Source organism: Egretta garzetta, unplaced genomic scaffold (genome assembly GCF_000687185.1).
Source record: "Egretta garzetta isolate BGI_Z169 unplaced genomic scaffold, ASM68718v1 scaffold239, whole genome shotgun sequence".
NCBI lineage: Eukaryota > Metazoa > Chordata > Aves > Pelecaniformes > Ardeidae > Egretta > Egretta garzetta.
This window is the reverse complement of record NW_009260673.1, coordinates 105,074-118,599: the sequence shown is the minus strand read 5'-3', so window position 1 is coordinate 118,599 and position 13,526 is coordinate 105,074. Positions and strand designations below refer to the sequence as shown.

The window sequence follows — 13,526 nt, the reverse complement described above, 5'->3', positions numbered from 1 at the left end:
TTATACCAGATAAACCCCAACACTTGCTCATAGAAAGTCAGTATTTGCAAACCACTGGTACAGCTGGTCCAACTGTTTGCTGAGAACCAGAACATGCCTGTGACATCCCAGGAGCTGCTGCGTGCTCCAGCTGTGAGCTTGGTATGAGCAAGGCTTTGGCTGCCAGCCTAACGTCCCGTCCACATGACAGGTTTGTGACTCAATGACTTCCTCCTCCTTCTAGCTTAAAATGGTGAGGACCCACGTGTCCAACACACAGGAGCAAATTTCTCTGTGTTTCAACTCTCCCGAGTTCACGGTTGTGACAAGGTCTGTCACAGACGTGAGTTGGACCTAACAGATGAATAAAACCAGGTGCGTTTTTAGGAATACAAATCCTTGCTCGAGTCTTGCTTATGAGCACAAGTGTCTCTTGCTACAGTGGCTTGCTCCTGAATCCCAGGATTTTACATCTGGTTTGTAGAGCCGAGCACAAGACTTCACGCTCTCCGAAAGCACAGCACATGGGTGCACAGGTTCCTCCCCACCCTGGGGGCACCTGCAGAGCTCTGCTGGGCTGGCCTGGCCTGAGATGCTCCGTCCTCACCGAGATGGCAAAATGGCTCTTGCTGAAGCTGGTAACTGGACAAGCAGCATGTGCTACAGGGCCCTTTCCAACCCCTGCCTGCATTTTTGCAGGGAAAGCAAATCCACTGCAGCAGTCACTTGGTGTTCCGGTCACTTCCAAACCCTGCCTGACCACAGCCTGCTTTGGGAGCAGCCCAGGAGCACCTCCACCTCCCTCTCAGACATCCTCTTCTATCCACCACACCAGGTACGCTCAGAAATCCATTTCTAATATTTCCTTAATTTTCTGAGAGTGCTGTCTTTACACCCAGCCAGACGCCCGATTTTTTGTGGCTCCCCCTACATGTGCTCTCGCTCTTCTTCAAGCCCTATCTTCCCTCACCCCCAGCTTGAAATATGCCCATGCATGCCAAATCCAGGAGAGACCATGAACATGAAAAGCCTACTGAAGAGCCCTCAGGATGGGTAGGTTTCTAAACACAAGAACTGCTTCTGCCCTCAAAAGAGACCAAATAGCTCCCGAAGCAAAAAGGAGTGGGTTTTTAGCATTTTGGGTAGCCTGGAGAGAGACATGTTGAGGAAAAAACAAATCCTGTCCTTCACACCTGCCTGAAGACACAAGTAAGCTACTTCTCGGGCACTGTTTGAGATTTGTGAAGGCTACGGTAGAAACTACGCTTAGATCAAAGCTTTCCCTAAGTGAAAGAAAAGCCTGTATGGGAAGAACTGTGAGCATTGCCAGCCAAAGCCTGGAGGACACCTTTAATTTGGGTGCTCAGGCAGGGTTTGGAAGTGAACAGAACACCAAGTGACTGCTCTAGGAAGAGAGATGTTGGGGAATGGGATTTTTCCGGCATTCTTCCTGCAAGGCCACCCCAGGGCGATGGCAGGTTTGTCTCCTACGTTTTTAAAGCTAGTTTCAGTCTTTTTAGGTGCACAACCGCTGCATTTTCCTTTGGAACAAGGTTTATTAAAACTCTTGACTGGGCAAGAAAACCCAGTCCATGTCTCCTGAAACCAGGGGAACATCTTCTAGACTTGCTGTCCACCTGAGGCTTTAACTAAGACCTTGTCCTGACACGCTTCAGCTACAGCTTACCAAAAGCAAACATGTAAACCAAGGCATTGTAGTTCAGAAGTGATGGATTTGTCTTAAAGAAGAAACATACAGGTATATCTTATTTTTCTTCTCATAAGTAGAAAAATGAAGCATCTAATTATTTGCAAACAGACTTTATTAAAAGTTCCTGTAGAACCACTCTTGCCAGAGCAAACATATCAAAACCATTTAATCATTTCCCATACTAGCAGAAATGCAGACAGCATCTTTTGTTTGTAGGAAGGTCGCTTTTCAAGGGACACCAATTTTGAAGTTGTGCAGCTGAACAGCTGCTCATTTCCTTCTCCTCTAGTGCCTCGGCCACCACTGCTTTTCCAAGAACTCTTCTAGGGAAAAGCAGGGGAGAGCTCCGTTTTAGATTAAAAAACATTTGGTTTTTTGGAGCACCTTTGCCAGAGGTCTGGTAAAAGCACCAACCCAGTAATAATACAGTAGGCAGCTCTCCTCCTGCCTTTGGAAAGGAGCTCTCTTTAAAGCCTGACTAATGCATTAGAAGGGATTATAGGATTAAAGAGCTCCTAAAGGGTAGAGACCCCACTTCTAGAAGCTGCCCAGTAACTGTTTATTTCAAGGATAGTAGTGCTGCAGTGAAAATGTACACTTCCACAAGCTTTGGAGTTAGTACATCCAGAGATGCACAGAAGGTTGATCAGCTCCCCGGACACCCACTCAGGGAATCCACAAACATTTTTGGTACAAGCAAATTCTCTATTAAGTTAATTAGTTTTATGTATGAAAAAGTTCAGATTAAGAAGAGGACGTTGCTTTGACGTTGCTCTGCAGGCAGTCACCACTCATGAAATGATCTTCACTTGAGGCTTGGACTCTTCCAGGGCTCTCAGTTCATCATCCACTTCAGAACTCCAGAAAATGTCATACAAACTACACCCAAACAAAAAGGCAAGCTAGTTCAGTGAGTGTCCTCCCATTAAGGAAAAAGAAGCACAAACGACCGGTATGGGAAGATCAGTAACAGGAAGGGCCCCCAACCAGGTTGGAGAGTCTGGCCCAGCAGCCAGAATCGTGCCTTACAGCATAGGACCCTATCAGCCCCTCCCCAGCACCACCTTCCCGTTGTTCTTGGGCCCTATGGACCCAAGTAGATCAAGGCACTGTGGTCACATCACTTGGAAGGGACAAGGAGTGTTCTGCAATACGTGTTTGACCCCCAGCTGCCCTCAGGTGCAATTCCCAGAGAGCCAGTGCTCGCACCCCCCCTCCCCGCAGCCCCCCAGCTCACTGGGGCTCACCACCCGCCAGGGGGAACACAAGTAGGACTGCAAACATCTCTCACATTAACTGCTGCACATTGCAGCTGGGATTCCTCAAGGCTTCGCAGATCTTCCTGATGCCTTCATCTTCCAGAGAGTTGTAGCTCAGGTCCAGCTCGGTAAGGCACTGCTTGGTAGTCATGAGGGTGGCGAGGGTTGCACAGCAGGCTGCTGTGAGATCGCAGTTCCCCAGCCTGCAGGGAGAGGAGAGAGAGGCCAGTGCAGCGAGCGATGGTTCCAGAGACCAGCCTACACTCAGGCAACAGGCGTGGCCATCCCCAGCAGGGACCACAGGTCCTCATTAGGCTGGCATCTCCAAGACATCAGCAGGGGCTGGTCCATGGTCTTCCCACAGAGACAGCCATCCCCATGGTGACTGCTGAACACCTAAAAGCCCTTCCTACAGCTTAACAGTGTGTGGCTACAGGGGAAGAAGGAACCCTAAGAAGGTATTTTCAACTTTAACATCATGGATAATCCTCTCTTTGGTTTAAACTGATCAGCAAACATATCTTTCTGGCTTCAACTCTTGCTGATGTCTCCCACGACTCATCTGCTCTCTCAAGAGTCTCAGGCACTGCAGCACAGCTCCAGCTTCTGTCAAATGGCATGGAGGAAACAAGCACGGTGCCCCAGGCATCACCCAGGCCACAGCCACACCAGTTCAGAGCTTGGTGCCCTGCCCCCAAGCAGATGGGGGAGGCGAGTCCCACCACAGGGCTAGAGGGGATGCTCCAGCTGGCCTCCTGCTCCTACTGGTGAGGCTGGACCAGCACTTGTGCTGGCACCCACAGAGATTATGGAAAGCAGGAGGCAACTGGTGAATTCAGGCAGGCTTTGCACTGCAACTGGTGGGCATGGGAATTAACGCACCAGCCCTGGACCAGCAGTTCCTCCACCTCTCAGTGTCCCACTGGGGGAGTTCAGAGAAGGACAGAAGCTCACAGAACAAAGCAAGTTCCCTCCAGCCTCCCCACAGTTTGCTTTAGATCCCAAAGGTACACTGCACCATGAACTCACAGTTCTGCACCTGGGAGAGCACCTAAGGCTGGCTACGAATGCACCGTCGCATGGGTGACCGTCTGTACTTGCAAGAGACCAGGAGCAACAGGATACCTGGAAGCACTTGCTAGCGGCCTAGTTAAACATCAGTTTGTGGAGTGAATTGTTTCACATGAGCAAAACCCCACCATGCTACCATCTACTGCTATCTTCCTTCCTCTGCACGCCGTTCTTGGAAGGGTAACACAGCAAGAGAGAAGATGAATTCTGAGGGTGCATCTTACCATAGGGACTGGATGTTGCAGCTGGGGTGCAGCAGCCCTTCACACATGAGTTCAACACCTGTATCTCCCAACTTGTTCTCGCCCATGTGCAGTACTTTCAAGTGCTTGTTCATGCTGAGAGCAGAGCTGACGGCCTTGCAGCAAGCAGTCGTGAGCCCACACTCCCTAACCCTGCAAGGCAAAAGCAGCGTGAGATCTAGACGAGGGACCTAGAGAGTATCAGGCACTTCTTCACATTTGCTTCGCAGGAGCCCAGACAGAGGAACCAAAGCCTTCCCACAATCGCTGTACTCCTTTCAAACCGCCCGTCCGCTCAATCCTCTCTAATCAGCACCTCTCCCGCTCTTTCTCATTGGGATGTCTGTCTGTCTCTGAGTGTGCACCTAGGAAAGGCACCTGCCTGTAAAGCAGGGGAATGATCAGAGACGAGGCGTATGGCTCTCGCAGCCACTCTCAGCTCCACTGTGCACTCCTGAGGCACCTCATCAACCCCCAGGCCAGCACGGCAGGTGAAGAATGCAGCTGGGGGCAGGAGCTGAACTTGCAATGCAGGAAAGTTCAGGTGCTGCTTGGTCAAGTTCTATGCGAAAGAACAATTTTCCTCTCCTTGGCCACATGATACCAGACCATCCCAGCCTAAAAGGTAATGCCGTCAGCAGAGAGGATGCTGAGAACGGTTTATGTCATTAGAGCCCTGTTTTGGCTCATCAGTGAGAGAGCTTGGATCCAGTGGAGAACCTGAGATATCTGATCCCAGCACTCATTTTGCTATTACGTGAGGCCTTTCAAACTTCAAGTCTCTTAGCTGCCATTTGTTGCACGATAAAATATATTAGACAGAAGCTCTGCAAGTGGTGCTTGGTCTCCTATTGCTGATAACAGGATGACTGGGGCAGATCTTCAAAGTGACTACGAGTTTAGAAATACAAACCCCTTTAGCTCTGTAAGCCTAAATCCTTTAGGTAACAACTGGCAGGAATTGTTCGTGGAACCATCCTAACTAAGGATCTATCCGGTGGGCATTACTTCACCCATATCTTTCTTCAGTGAGGTTTCCAAAGAAGTCAGTGTCAAACTTGATACAGCAGCTCACCATAGCTCCTGGAGTTTCGATTTGGGATCCTTGAGTGCCTGACACAGCATTTCCATCCCGGAGTCTCTCAGGTTATTGTCTATCAGACTGATCTCTGTGAGGGTCTCTTTTGTACTGATGAGTCTGGAGAGATCTTTACAGCTAGCACTTGTGAGATCACAGTCCCATAACCTGCAGGGAAACCAAAATAATATTTTCCCCCTAAGAATGACTTAGATGAGAAAACAAAGCCCTACTTTTGTATTCTGAATTTCTGGTTGCATCACCTCATTTTCTTCTACCCTTTACAAAACCCATTCATGTATCATACCACACAGCTTCCTCCTTACTTTCTGTCTGCTGGACCAAAAGCTCTGTTTGCAACACAGAAAAGAAATAGGAACATGCAGTTCTGGTAGGCAGATAATAGGAAGCCAAAACATCATCACAAATTTCCATTCACCCTCTCCACAGAATTTGATCCAAGCAGTCTCAGGGTGGTCCTGCTTGTTCATGGGGTCCTCCATCCAGTTTTGAGAAGTAACTGATTTCCAGTAGAGACACTCTTGTTTCACTAGGGGATGTAACTGAGAAACTTTCTGCTTGGGAGCAAACCAGCAGCACAACGCAGATAGCTCAGAGGCTGCAAGAGGGATTTAAGCAACTTCTGCCTACCCTTACCATAGCTTCTGGATTTTGCAGTTAGGATGCATCAGTCCCTGGCACAGCAGAGCCAGACCAGAGTCCCCAATCTTGTTATCCCCCACGGAGAGATCTATCAGCGATGACTTGTTACTGAGAACAGCGCTGATCTCCCGGCAGCTATCGCTGGTTATGCCACAGTTCTCCAAGCTGCAGGAAAAAGCACAGTTGGAGTTGCTGCTCCTGACCGGCTGTGTTAGATACACTCCACCACCCCCAGCTCAGACTGAGAAGGGGCTACGGGCTGGTTCCTTGCTGCAAACCAGTGCAGCTCCGCTGGGCACTGTCAGACCCTGCAAGGCCCAGAGGTGATACAGGTATCCTAGGATGGGCGCTGGGTTCAGCACCGCTCCTGCCCTCCACAAGGCTGCAGGGCACTTTTACTTTGACCCAGCCATTCACATCCATTAATGCCAGGATTGTTTTTTGCCAAACTCCTCCTTTGTATCGACTGTCCTATTTAAGAGGAACTTTTGGCTGTATCACACAGCGAGTCCTTGGCAGCCAACCCCTGCTGAAGCACAGGGGTAAGATAAAACGAATTGTGCTTCTCCCCTAAACCCCTGCAGGGGCTTTACCCCAGATATGAGTCCAAATCCAGCATCTTTGTTTTGAAGCAGAAAAGGGATCTGAATAAATATACTCAGCTGGCTGGTAATTCGGGGTAAGAACTGGAGCCCCTGAGGGCGATCGCTCCTCCGCTCTCAGATACTGGCAAGCAGTCACCCCTTGTAAACCTGTAATTGCAGGTTTAACCTGGGGTACATGCTCACACTGTATCAACAAGCATGAGAGTGAGCTCAGAATCACATGCTAAAAAAAAAACAATTAAAAAAACCCAAAACTGAAAGCCCCAGACATTTGCTTGCAGTTTCCAGTTACAGAAATCTGAGCCAGCAAAAAAGCTGGCCGAAATTTCAAGCATTCCTGACAATTTTTCCTGTCTTATGGGTGGTATGACTAGCAGCAGGACTAGCCGCAGTTAGAGATGACCAGCTCTTCCTTACTGTAGCAGTTCTAGGTTGCAGCTTGCCTCCACCAGTCCCCGGCACAGCTGCTTCACAGCTGTATCTCCCAGCGTGTTGTTACTCAGGCTGAGCTCCTTCAGGGTGGGCTTGCTTTGCAGGGCAGCATTGAGAGCTTCCACAATATCAGCTGTGAGTTCGCAATACTCCAGCCTGTGAGAAGAAAAGAAGTCCAGAGGGAAAAAAAAACAGTCTTCTCCATGTCCCGCTACCCACAAGGCATCAGCTGGGCAAAGTCTGTGTTAGCCAGGGCAGAAAACATGCCAACGTGGGCTGAGACCAGGCAACCCAGGAAAATAGAGATAACCGTAAGACTTTTTAACAGCATCTCTCTGCTCATTTCAGGAGGCACTAATTCTCTTCAGCCTGGAGAAGAGAAGGCTGTGGGCAGACCTGATTGCGGCCGTTCAGTGCTTAAAGGGGGCCCATAGGGAAGATGGGGACAATCTTTTTAGTAGGCACAGCTGTGACAGGACAAGGGGGGATGGCTTTAAACTAAAACAGGGTAGGTTTAGCCTGGATCTAAGGAAGAAATTCTTTACAGTGAGGGTGGTGAAACCCTGGCAGGGGTTGCCCAGAGAGGGGGTGGAGGCCCCATCCCTGGGAACATCCAAGGCCAGGTTGGACGGGGCTGTGAGCAACCTGATCTGGTTCAAGGTGTCCCTGCTCCTGCAGGGGGGTTGGGCTGGGCGACCTCTAGGGGTCCCTTCCAACCCAAAACATTCTATGATTAAACTAGACCTCAGGGGACCCTAACAAGCCTAATTACCCACCCCATTTTTACACTAGTCCTCCGTTAAAACCAAGCCCAGACTGCCTTGGAACATGGAACTGAGTTTTGCATTGCCACACATTGCACAGCCTCGCCACTGAGCCTTCCCAGGAGGAGCTGGGGGCTGCAAATAGACCTGGGTCCCACTCAGCTGAAACAAGGACCACGTGCAGCAGAATCAGACTTTCCCTGGGCATCTGAGAGGTCCTGCGTTAACAGCCACTGCTGCCAGGAGAGCTAAACAAAGCCTGTGGGAATAAGACACCCAGCTCTCACAAACCCACGGGACCTACCAGCACGAATAAGCATCACACAATTTCAGATAAAACAGGAAGAAATCCACATCTGGCAACAAAACTCCTGCTTGTCTCAAGGGAAAGACAAGCATGACCCGTGTGATGACCAAAAAAGCCCAGTAACTACTTACTGCAGCTTCTGCAGCTTGCAGTTGGGGTTCATCATCCCTTGACAGAGCACCTTCACTCCAGCAGTTCCCAGTTTGTTATCACCCACATGCAGCTCTGTCAGGGATGGCTGTGCGCTGAGGACGGAGCGAAGAGTCTCACAGCTGGCACTTGTCAGATTGCAGTTTTGGAGCCTAAAGGAGAGAGGCAACCAGGGTGAGGGAAAGGCAGCCCTGGAATTATGGAGGCCGTTCTCACAGAGGTGCATCTGCTGAGGTTTGAGCTTGGGAAGGACACTGTGGCACTGACAGTGTGTTACCCATATACCCAGGTTAGTACTGCTATTTTACAGGTGTGCCAAAGTATTTTATCAGCTGGTGTTATACCTGCAGCATGAGCAATCTCTCCCATGCTTTCATCGGTGTAATCACTCACAGAACACCTCCAGCAGAAGGCGGCTCCACCCTACATTAAGTAGCACCACAACTGCTTTATAGCACACAAAGGATTCAAGTTGGAGCCCTGTGTCCAGCTCTGGAGTCCTCAGCACAAGAAGGACATGGACTTGTTGGAGCAGGGCCAGAGGAGGGCTACTAAAATGATCCGAGGGCTGGAGCCCCTCTCCTAGGAGGCCAGGCTGGGAGAGTTGGGCTTGTTCAGCCTGGAGAAGAGCAGGCTGCGGGCCGAGCTGAGTGCGGCCGTTCAGGGCTTAGAGGGGGCCCATAGGAAAGGTGGGGACAATCTTTTTAGTAGGGCCAGCTGTGACAGGACAAGGGGTAATGGCTTTAAACTACAACAGGGTAGGTTTAGCCTGGATCTAAGGAAGAAATTCTTTACACTGAGGGTGGTGAAACCCTGGCAGGGGTTGCCCAGAGAGGTGGTGGAGGCCCCATCCCTGGGAACATTCCAGGCCAGGTTGGACGGGGCTGTGAGCAACCTGATCTAGTTAGCGGTGTCCCTGCTCCCTGCAGGGGGGTTGGGCTGGGTGACCTCTAGGGGTCCCTTCCAACCCAAAACATTCTATGATTCTATAAGTGTTCTAATCATCATGAGGCTCATCCCAGAGATAAAGCAATGGCATCTTACGATTTATTGCCCCCTCTGGAAATATGATCCAGAGTAGCTAAAAGTAAAAAAACTCTCATCCAACTTGGCTTAAATCCCTTGGTATCATTTAAAAGTTTAATGGTTCCTACTACAGGAAGGATCTATGAAGCTGATCCTTCAGCACTCAGGCTGGGATAAGTAGCGTAGGAACCATGCTGATATTGCTCTGGGGTGTCTAGAGTGATCAGACTAGACTTTCCGGCAAGGGAAAGGTGTTGTGTTTGGTGATACTAAGTTAGACTTGGGTTTGGTTGCTCTTTTATTCCCTCAGGCACCTTACCCAAAAACCAGACAATTATGTTTCTACAGAACTGAAACAGCCTAATCCAGGCTGTTACTTCAGCATCTGGAGAAGTTTGAAGCTTAGGACAAACTCTCTGAAAAATTACTTGTGTTAAGTCTTCCAGTACAGAATATCATAGTTATTTCTTGAAGGCCCATGAGAGAGTTGCTGTTTGATTAGCTTCAGAGTCAACTTTCCCTCACCGCAGGGGGCAGAGGGACTTTGAAGCAGGCATATCCAATCTAAAAGGCAAATTATTTTTACAAGGCAGATCCTAGACCCACCTCAGGAGCTGGAGGACTCCAGTACCCTGCAGAAGATATGCTGGACAGAGAAGGTAGCATCTCTTTGAGGGTAATGGAGGAGCAGAGGCAGCAGCCACTGGCTTTGACTAAAGCTCTTGCACCATAGTTGCCGAGGGAAGCCCACTAATGCTATAATGTGGTGCTGGTGCCTCCGCAAAACATGCTGTCTTGAACCAAGCTGGCCCTGCCCAGCTGAGAAGTCAAGGCTTGAGGCAGAGCCTGTCTGGTAGAGTGCAGAAAGACTAACGGTTCTTGAAACACCAAGGCTCATGAGAACACCCTTTTGCTTGGCTGCTAGAGATTGCAGCGAGCAAACTGGACCAGGCGCTAAACATCGTGCTTACGACTGGCAGAAGAACCCTCTGAAAAATGCATTGCTGAAAATGTCAGGTATGTGCTAATAGCAGAGTGGGGCCCACTGTGGTCATCCTTTTGTTTAAACCAGCCTAAACAGAAAATACAGCTCCCTAGGATGGGGGAAGATCTGCTACCTCTTCTAAAGAAAGTCTCCAGAAAGCCTTTGCTTGGCTGGGAAAACCCTACCTGTCCTTCCCTCGGTGCTGGAAGACAAAGGAAGACAGACTGATAATCTGGAGTCTTCCAATAAATATACCACTTAGATAAAAACTTCTGGGTTTTCCAACCCTCTGACCCAGGTAACTGCCTAGATGCATTGGCATGGCTACTATCGCACGCTAGGCTACCTCATGACTTCACCTGCAGCAGACTGCAAACATGTGGGAACAAGGCATCAACGGGGTTTTACCATAACTTCTGTAGGCTACAGCTTGGCATCAGCAACCCTTTACACAGGTGTTCAACGCCCACGTCTCCCAGTTCATTGTTGTTCAGCTTCAGCTCCGTGAGGGACGGATTCGTATTGATGATGGAGGAAAGATCCTCACAGTTACTGCTGGAGAGATTGCAGTCATCCAGCCTGAAAGAGAAGGAGAGAAGGAGCACTTTAGTCCTCAGCGTTGCTCTGTTCTTCCTGGCTGGAGCATTCCCTGTGAAAGCAAAGCGGGTGGTTTACTCCTCTGCAATCCTTGGGACACCTCCGTAAGTACGTGTGTGGCCTGTTGGGCGATGCACGCCCCAAGCCAAGACGTGCTCTCTCTGCAGGGCTGCTGCGCAGGAGGGGCTGGACAGCAGTTTCCCCAAGCCATGGAACTCCTCTGTGCTGCGCAGAAGCCAGCACATGACTCAAGTCAACCCCCTTAGCATGGCTTCAGCCGGAGGATGCACCTTCATTTACACACTGACAGCGACAAACCACCCAGCACCCGCAGCTGTGTCTAACCAGAGGCCAGCTTACAGGCTCTCAAACAGGTTCTGCACCGAGACCAGCCAGGGTCTCCAGCCAGCCCCAGGGGCACCCATCAGCAGTTTGGTCTCGTGTAGGCAAGTCACACCGGTCTGCACCATCTCTCTCCAGCATGACTCTCAGGGCACAAACCGTGAGTTAGCAGGGTGGCACTACCTTCTCCCACCAGACATCAGCATTTTTCTAGTTGTCACTGAATTGATGGGGGGAGCCGAATTGGAAGGAGAGCCAAGGAAAGGACTGGGAGCCCAGGACAGGCAGGGAGGTGGAAAAGACATGGGGCAAAAGGAAGGTGTCATGAAGAGCCCTACAGCCCGAGGCACAGCCACAGCCAGGACTGCCAGAAGTGGCCTGGTCATTTCTCCTTAGACAACACTATGAAAACTGAGGCTCTGGCAGGCTTCTCCTCCCCTCCCTCTGGCAAGAAGGCTTGGCTCCCAATGGGGCCACGTTCAACAGGATTAACAATCCCGGCCGCAGTCACGCTCATCCACTATGTCTTGAGCAGCCCAGCCTCTGTCCAGGGTACAACCACCCCACTGCCTTCCCAAGGCAGTCCTTGAAAAGTCAAGGTCAGGCCCATGAAGCTTGCCTGCAAAAAGCTCCTTTGCAAAACAACAGCAAGCCACCTTCAACCTGCCAGACCTCCTCCAAGCCATCGCTGGCTTGATGCTGCCCGTCCTCTCCAGCCCATGCAAGACGATGCCAGCCCGTGGGGTGTGAATTCCCAATCAGAAGAGGGGGAAGAGTGCAGAAGCAACTCTTCTGAACCCTGTCCTGCAGCTTACACTCCAGGAGATGGTTCCCTCCCACTGGTTTGCTCAACACACAAGGCAGGTACTTTTGAAAGCCAAGTGAAGAATTAAAAGTTGATGGCATGCAGCTTGTGAGTGACTATTAAGCAACAGTTACTTGACAGCAACCTAATGAGCACAGAGAGACGCCTTCTCTCTCCTGGGGGAGAAAGACAGAATTACCAAAGCAGTGCTCAAATGTTTAGATAACCACATTACCTAGCTGAGTTCTACAGCACGCCTTTCCCCCCTTTAAATTAACTTTCTGGATAAAAATAGGTAGAATCATTCCTGTTACTGTGCAGTTGCTAAGTCACAGGTCAACAGTTCTGCGGCTGAAAAACAGAGGAGAGAAACGCAAGAGTTCTTAGAAGAGATGACACACAACTAGTTACTACCTGATGGTTTTACAGGACTTCATTGTGGACAGAAGTTCAGCCCATCTAGATGGGCTCATCTCCTCACACTGGATGTCAAGCTCCATGTTGACAGTTGAGACAAGATCTGAAAATAAAAAAAAAAAATAATTAAAAAAATCAAACTTTTTTTTTTCATTGACTGAGAAGCAACAACCCCCTTCAACCCCCCCAGCTCTCAGCCACCAGTTACGCTGCGCAAAGACGACAGATTGTGTTTTTCCAACACCAGCCTGCTGCAAGCACGGGTATGAGCCAGCAGCATTGGAGTGGTTTTGTCTGGGACTTGGCAAGGCCCTCCTCCGGGAGGCAAAAAGCACACGGAACCTGGAGAGATACAGCAACAGTTTGTAAGATGCTCCCCATCCCTCTCCAAGGCAGCTTAACCAGAATGAGCTTTTCAGAGGCACTGGTGCTACTCCCTCACTACTGCACTACTGGGCCACGCAGCCCCTGAGTATTACTGGTGTGGCACATGTGACTGATGGTGGGACCTTAAGCTGTACTTAAAATTAGGGTATTTTTGAGAGAATGAGGAAGATGAGCATTGGAACTGCCTGGGTTTAAGTTAAAAATCCTGCTGGCCACGTGTCTGTGTGTGATAGGTGGAACCTAGGTGGATGGGAGAAGCATTCCTCCACAATTTGACACCCAAGCTTTGAAAGGTCACTCCGGTTGGGCACGTCCAAGTACACAGAAGCTGGAAAGCTGGAATTTTTTTTTTTTTTTTTTTTTTGCTCTGCCGTCAACCTGCATTTCTGAACTGATGTAAACACAGCACCTTGCAGAGCAGCTCCAGGTGAAACACGCACAAAAATACGCCGAGGCCAATAGCTGAGCTCTAGGCTGAGCCTACGTGGGGTGGCATTAAAGGCAGCACTCCAGTAGGTGACAAAATGCAAACCCGATGTCTTGGCTTCGCTAGCATGACTCAGGCTACAGAATATTTATTATAAAAAATAATTAAAAAAATAATAAAAAAAAAATAATAAAAATATCTCCTGAGCCATCGCATTGGAATGTGAGCAGTAGAAAAACCCAACCCACCAGGCGTTACTGGCTGCACCTGCACATCACC

At 49.7% G+C, this 13,526-nt stretch overlaps 1 protein-coding gene across 2 annotated transcripts in view; it reads right to left on the bottom strand.

The window, feature by feature from the left end:
• Positions 1–1,807: 1,807 nt before the first annotated feature.
• LOC104132443 (ribonuclease inhibitor) overlaps positions 1,808–13,526 on the bottom strand; it is a 14,446-nt gene continuing 2,727 nt past the window's right edge. Inside the window, exons 1-10 of one of the 2 annotated variants that reach the window (XM_035901137.1) lie at positions 12,635–13,321; positions 12,431–12,536; positions 10,681–10,851; positions 8,243–8,413; positions 7,026–7,196; positions 5,998–6,168; positions 5,338–5,508; positions 4,245–4,415; positions 2,982–3,152; positions 1,808–2,569 (exon numbers count right to left, since the gene is read on the bottom strand). In XM_035901137.1, the coding sequence (XP_035757030.1) occupies positions 2,482–2,569; positions 2,982–3,152; positions 4,245–4,415; positions 5,338–5,508; positions 5,998–6,168; positions 7,026–7,196; positions 8,243–8,413; positions 10,681–10,851; positions 12,431–12,536; positions 12,635–12,713 (1,470 nt within the window). In that variant the 5' untranslated portion in view covers positions 12,714–13,321 and the 3' untranslated portion in view covers positions 1,808–2,481. Of the gene's footprint in view, positions 2,570–2,981; positions 3,153–4,244; positions 4,416–5,337; positions 5,509–5,997; positions 6,169–7,025; positions 7,197–8,242; positions 8,414–10,680; positions 10,852–12,430; positions 12,537–12,634; positions 13,322–13,526 lie in introns of those variants that run through there. The other variant, XM_009645722.2, reaches the window with a different exon arrangement.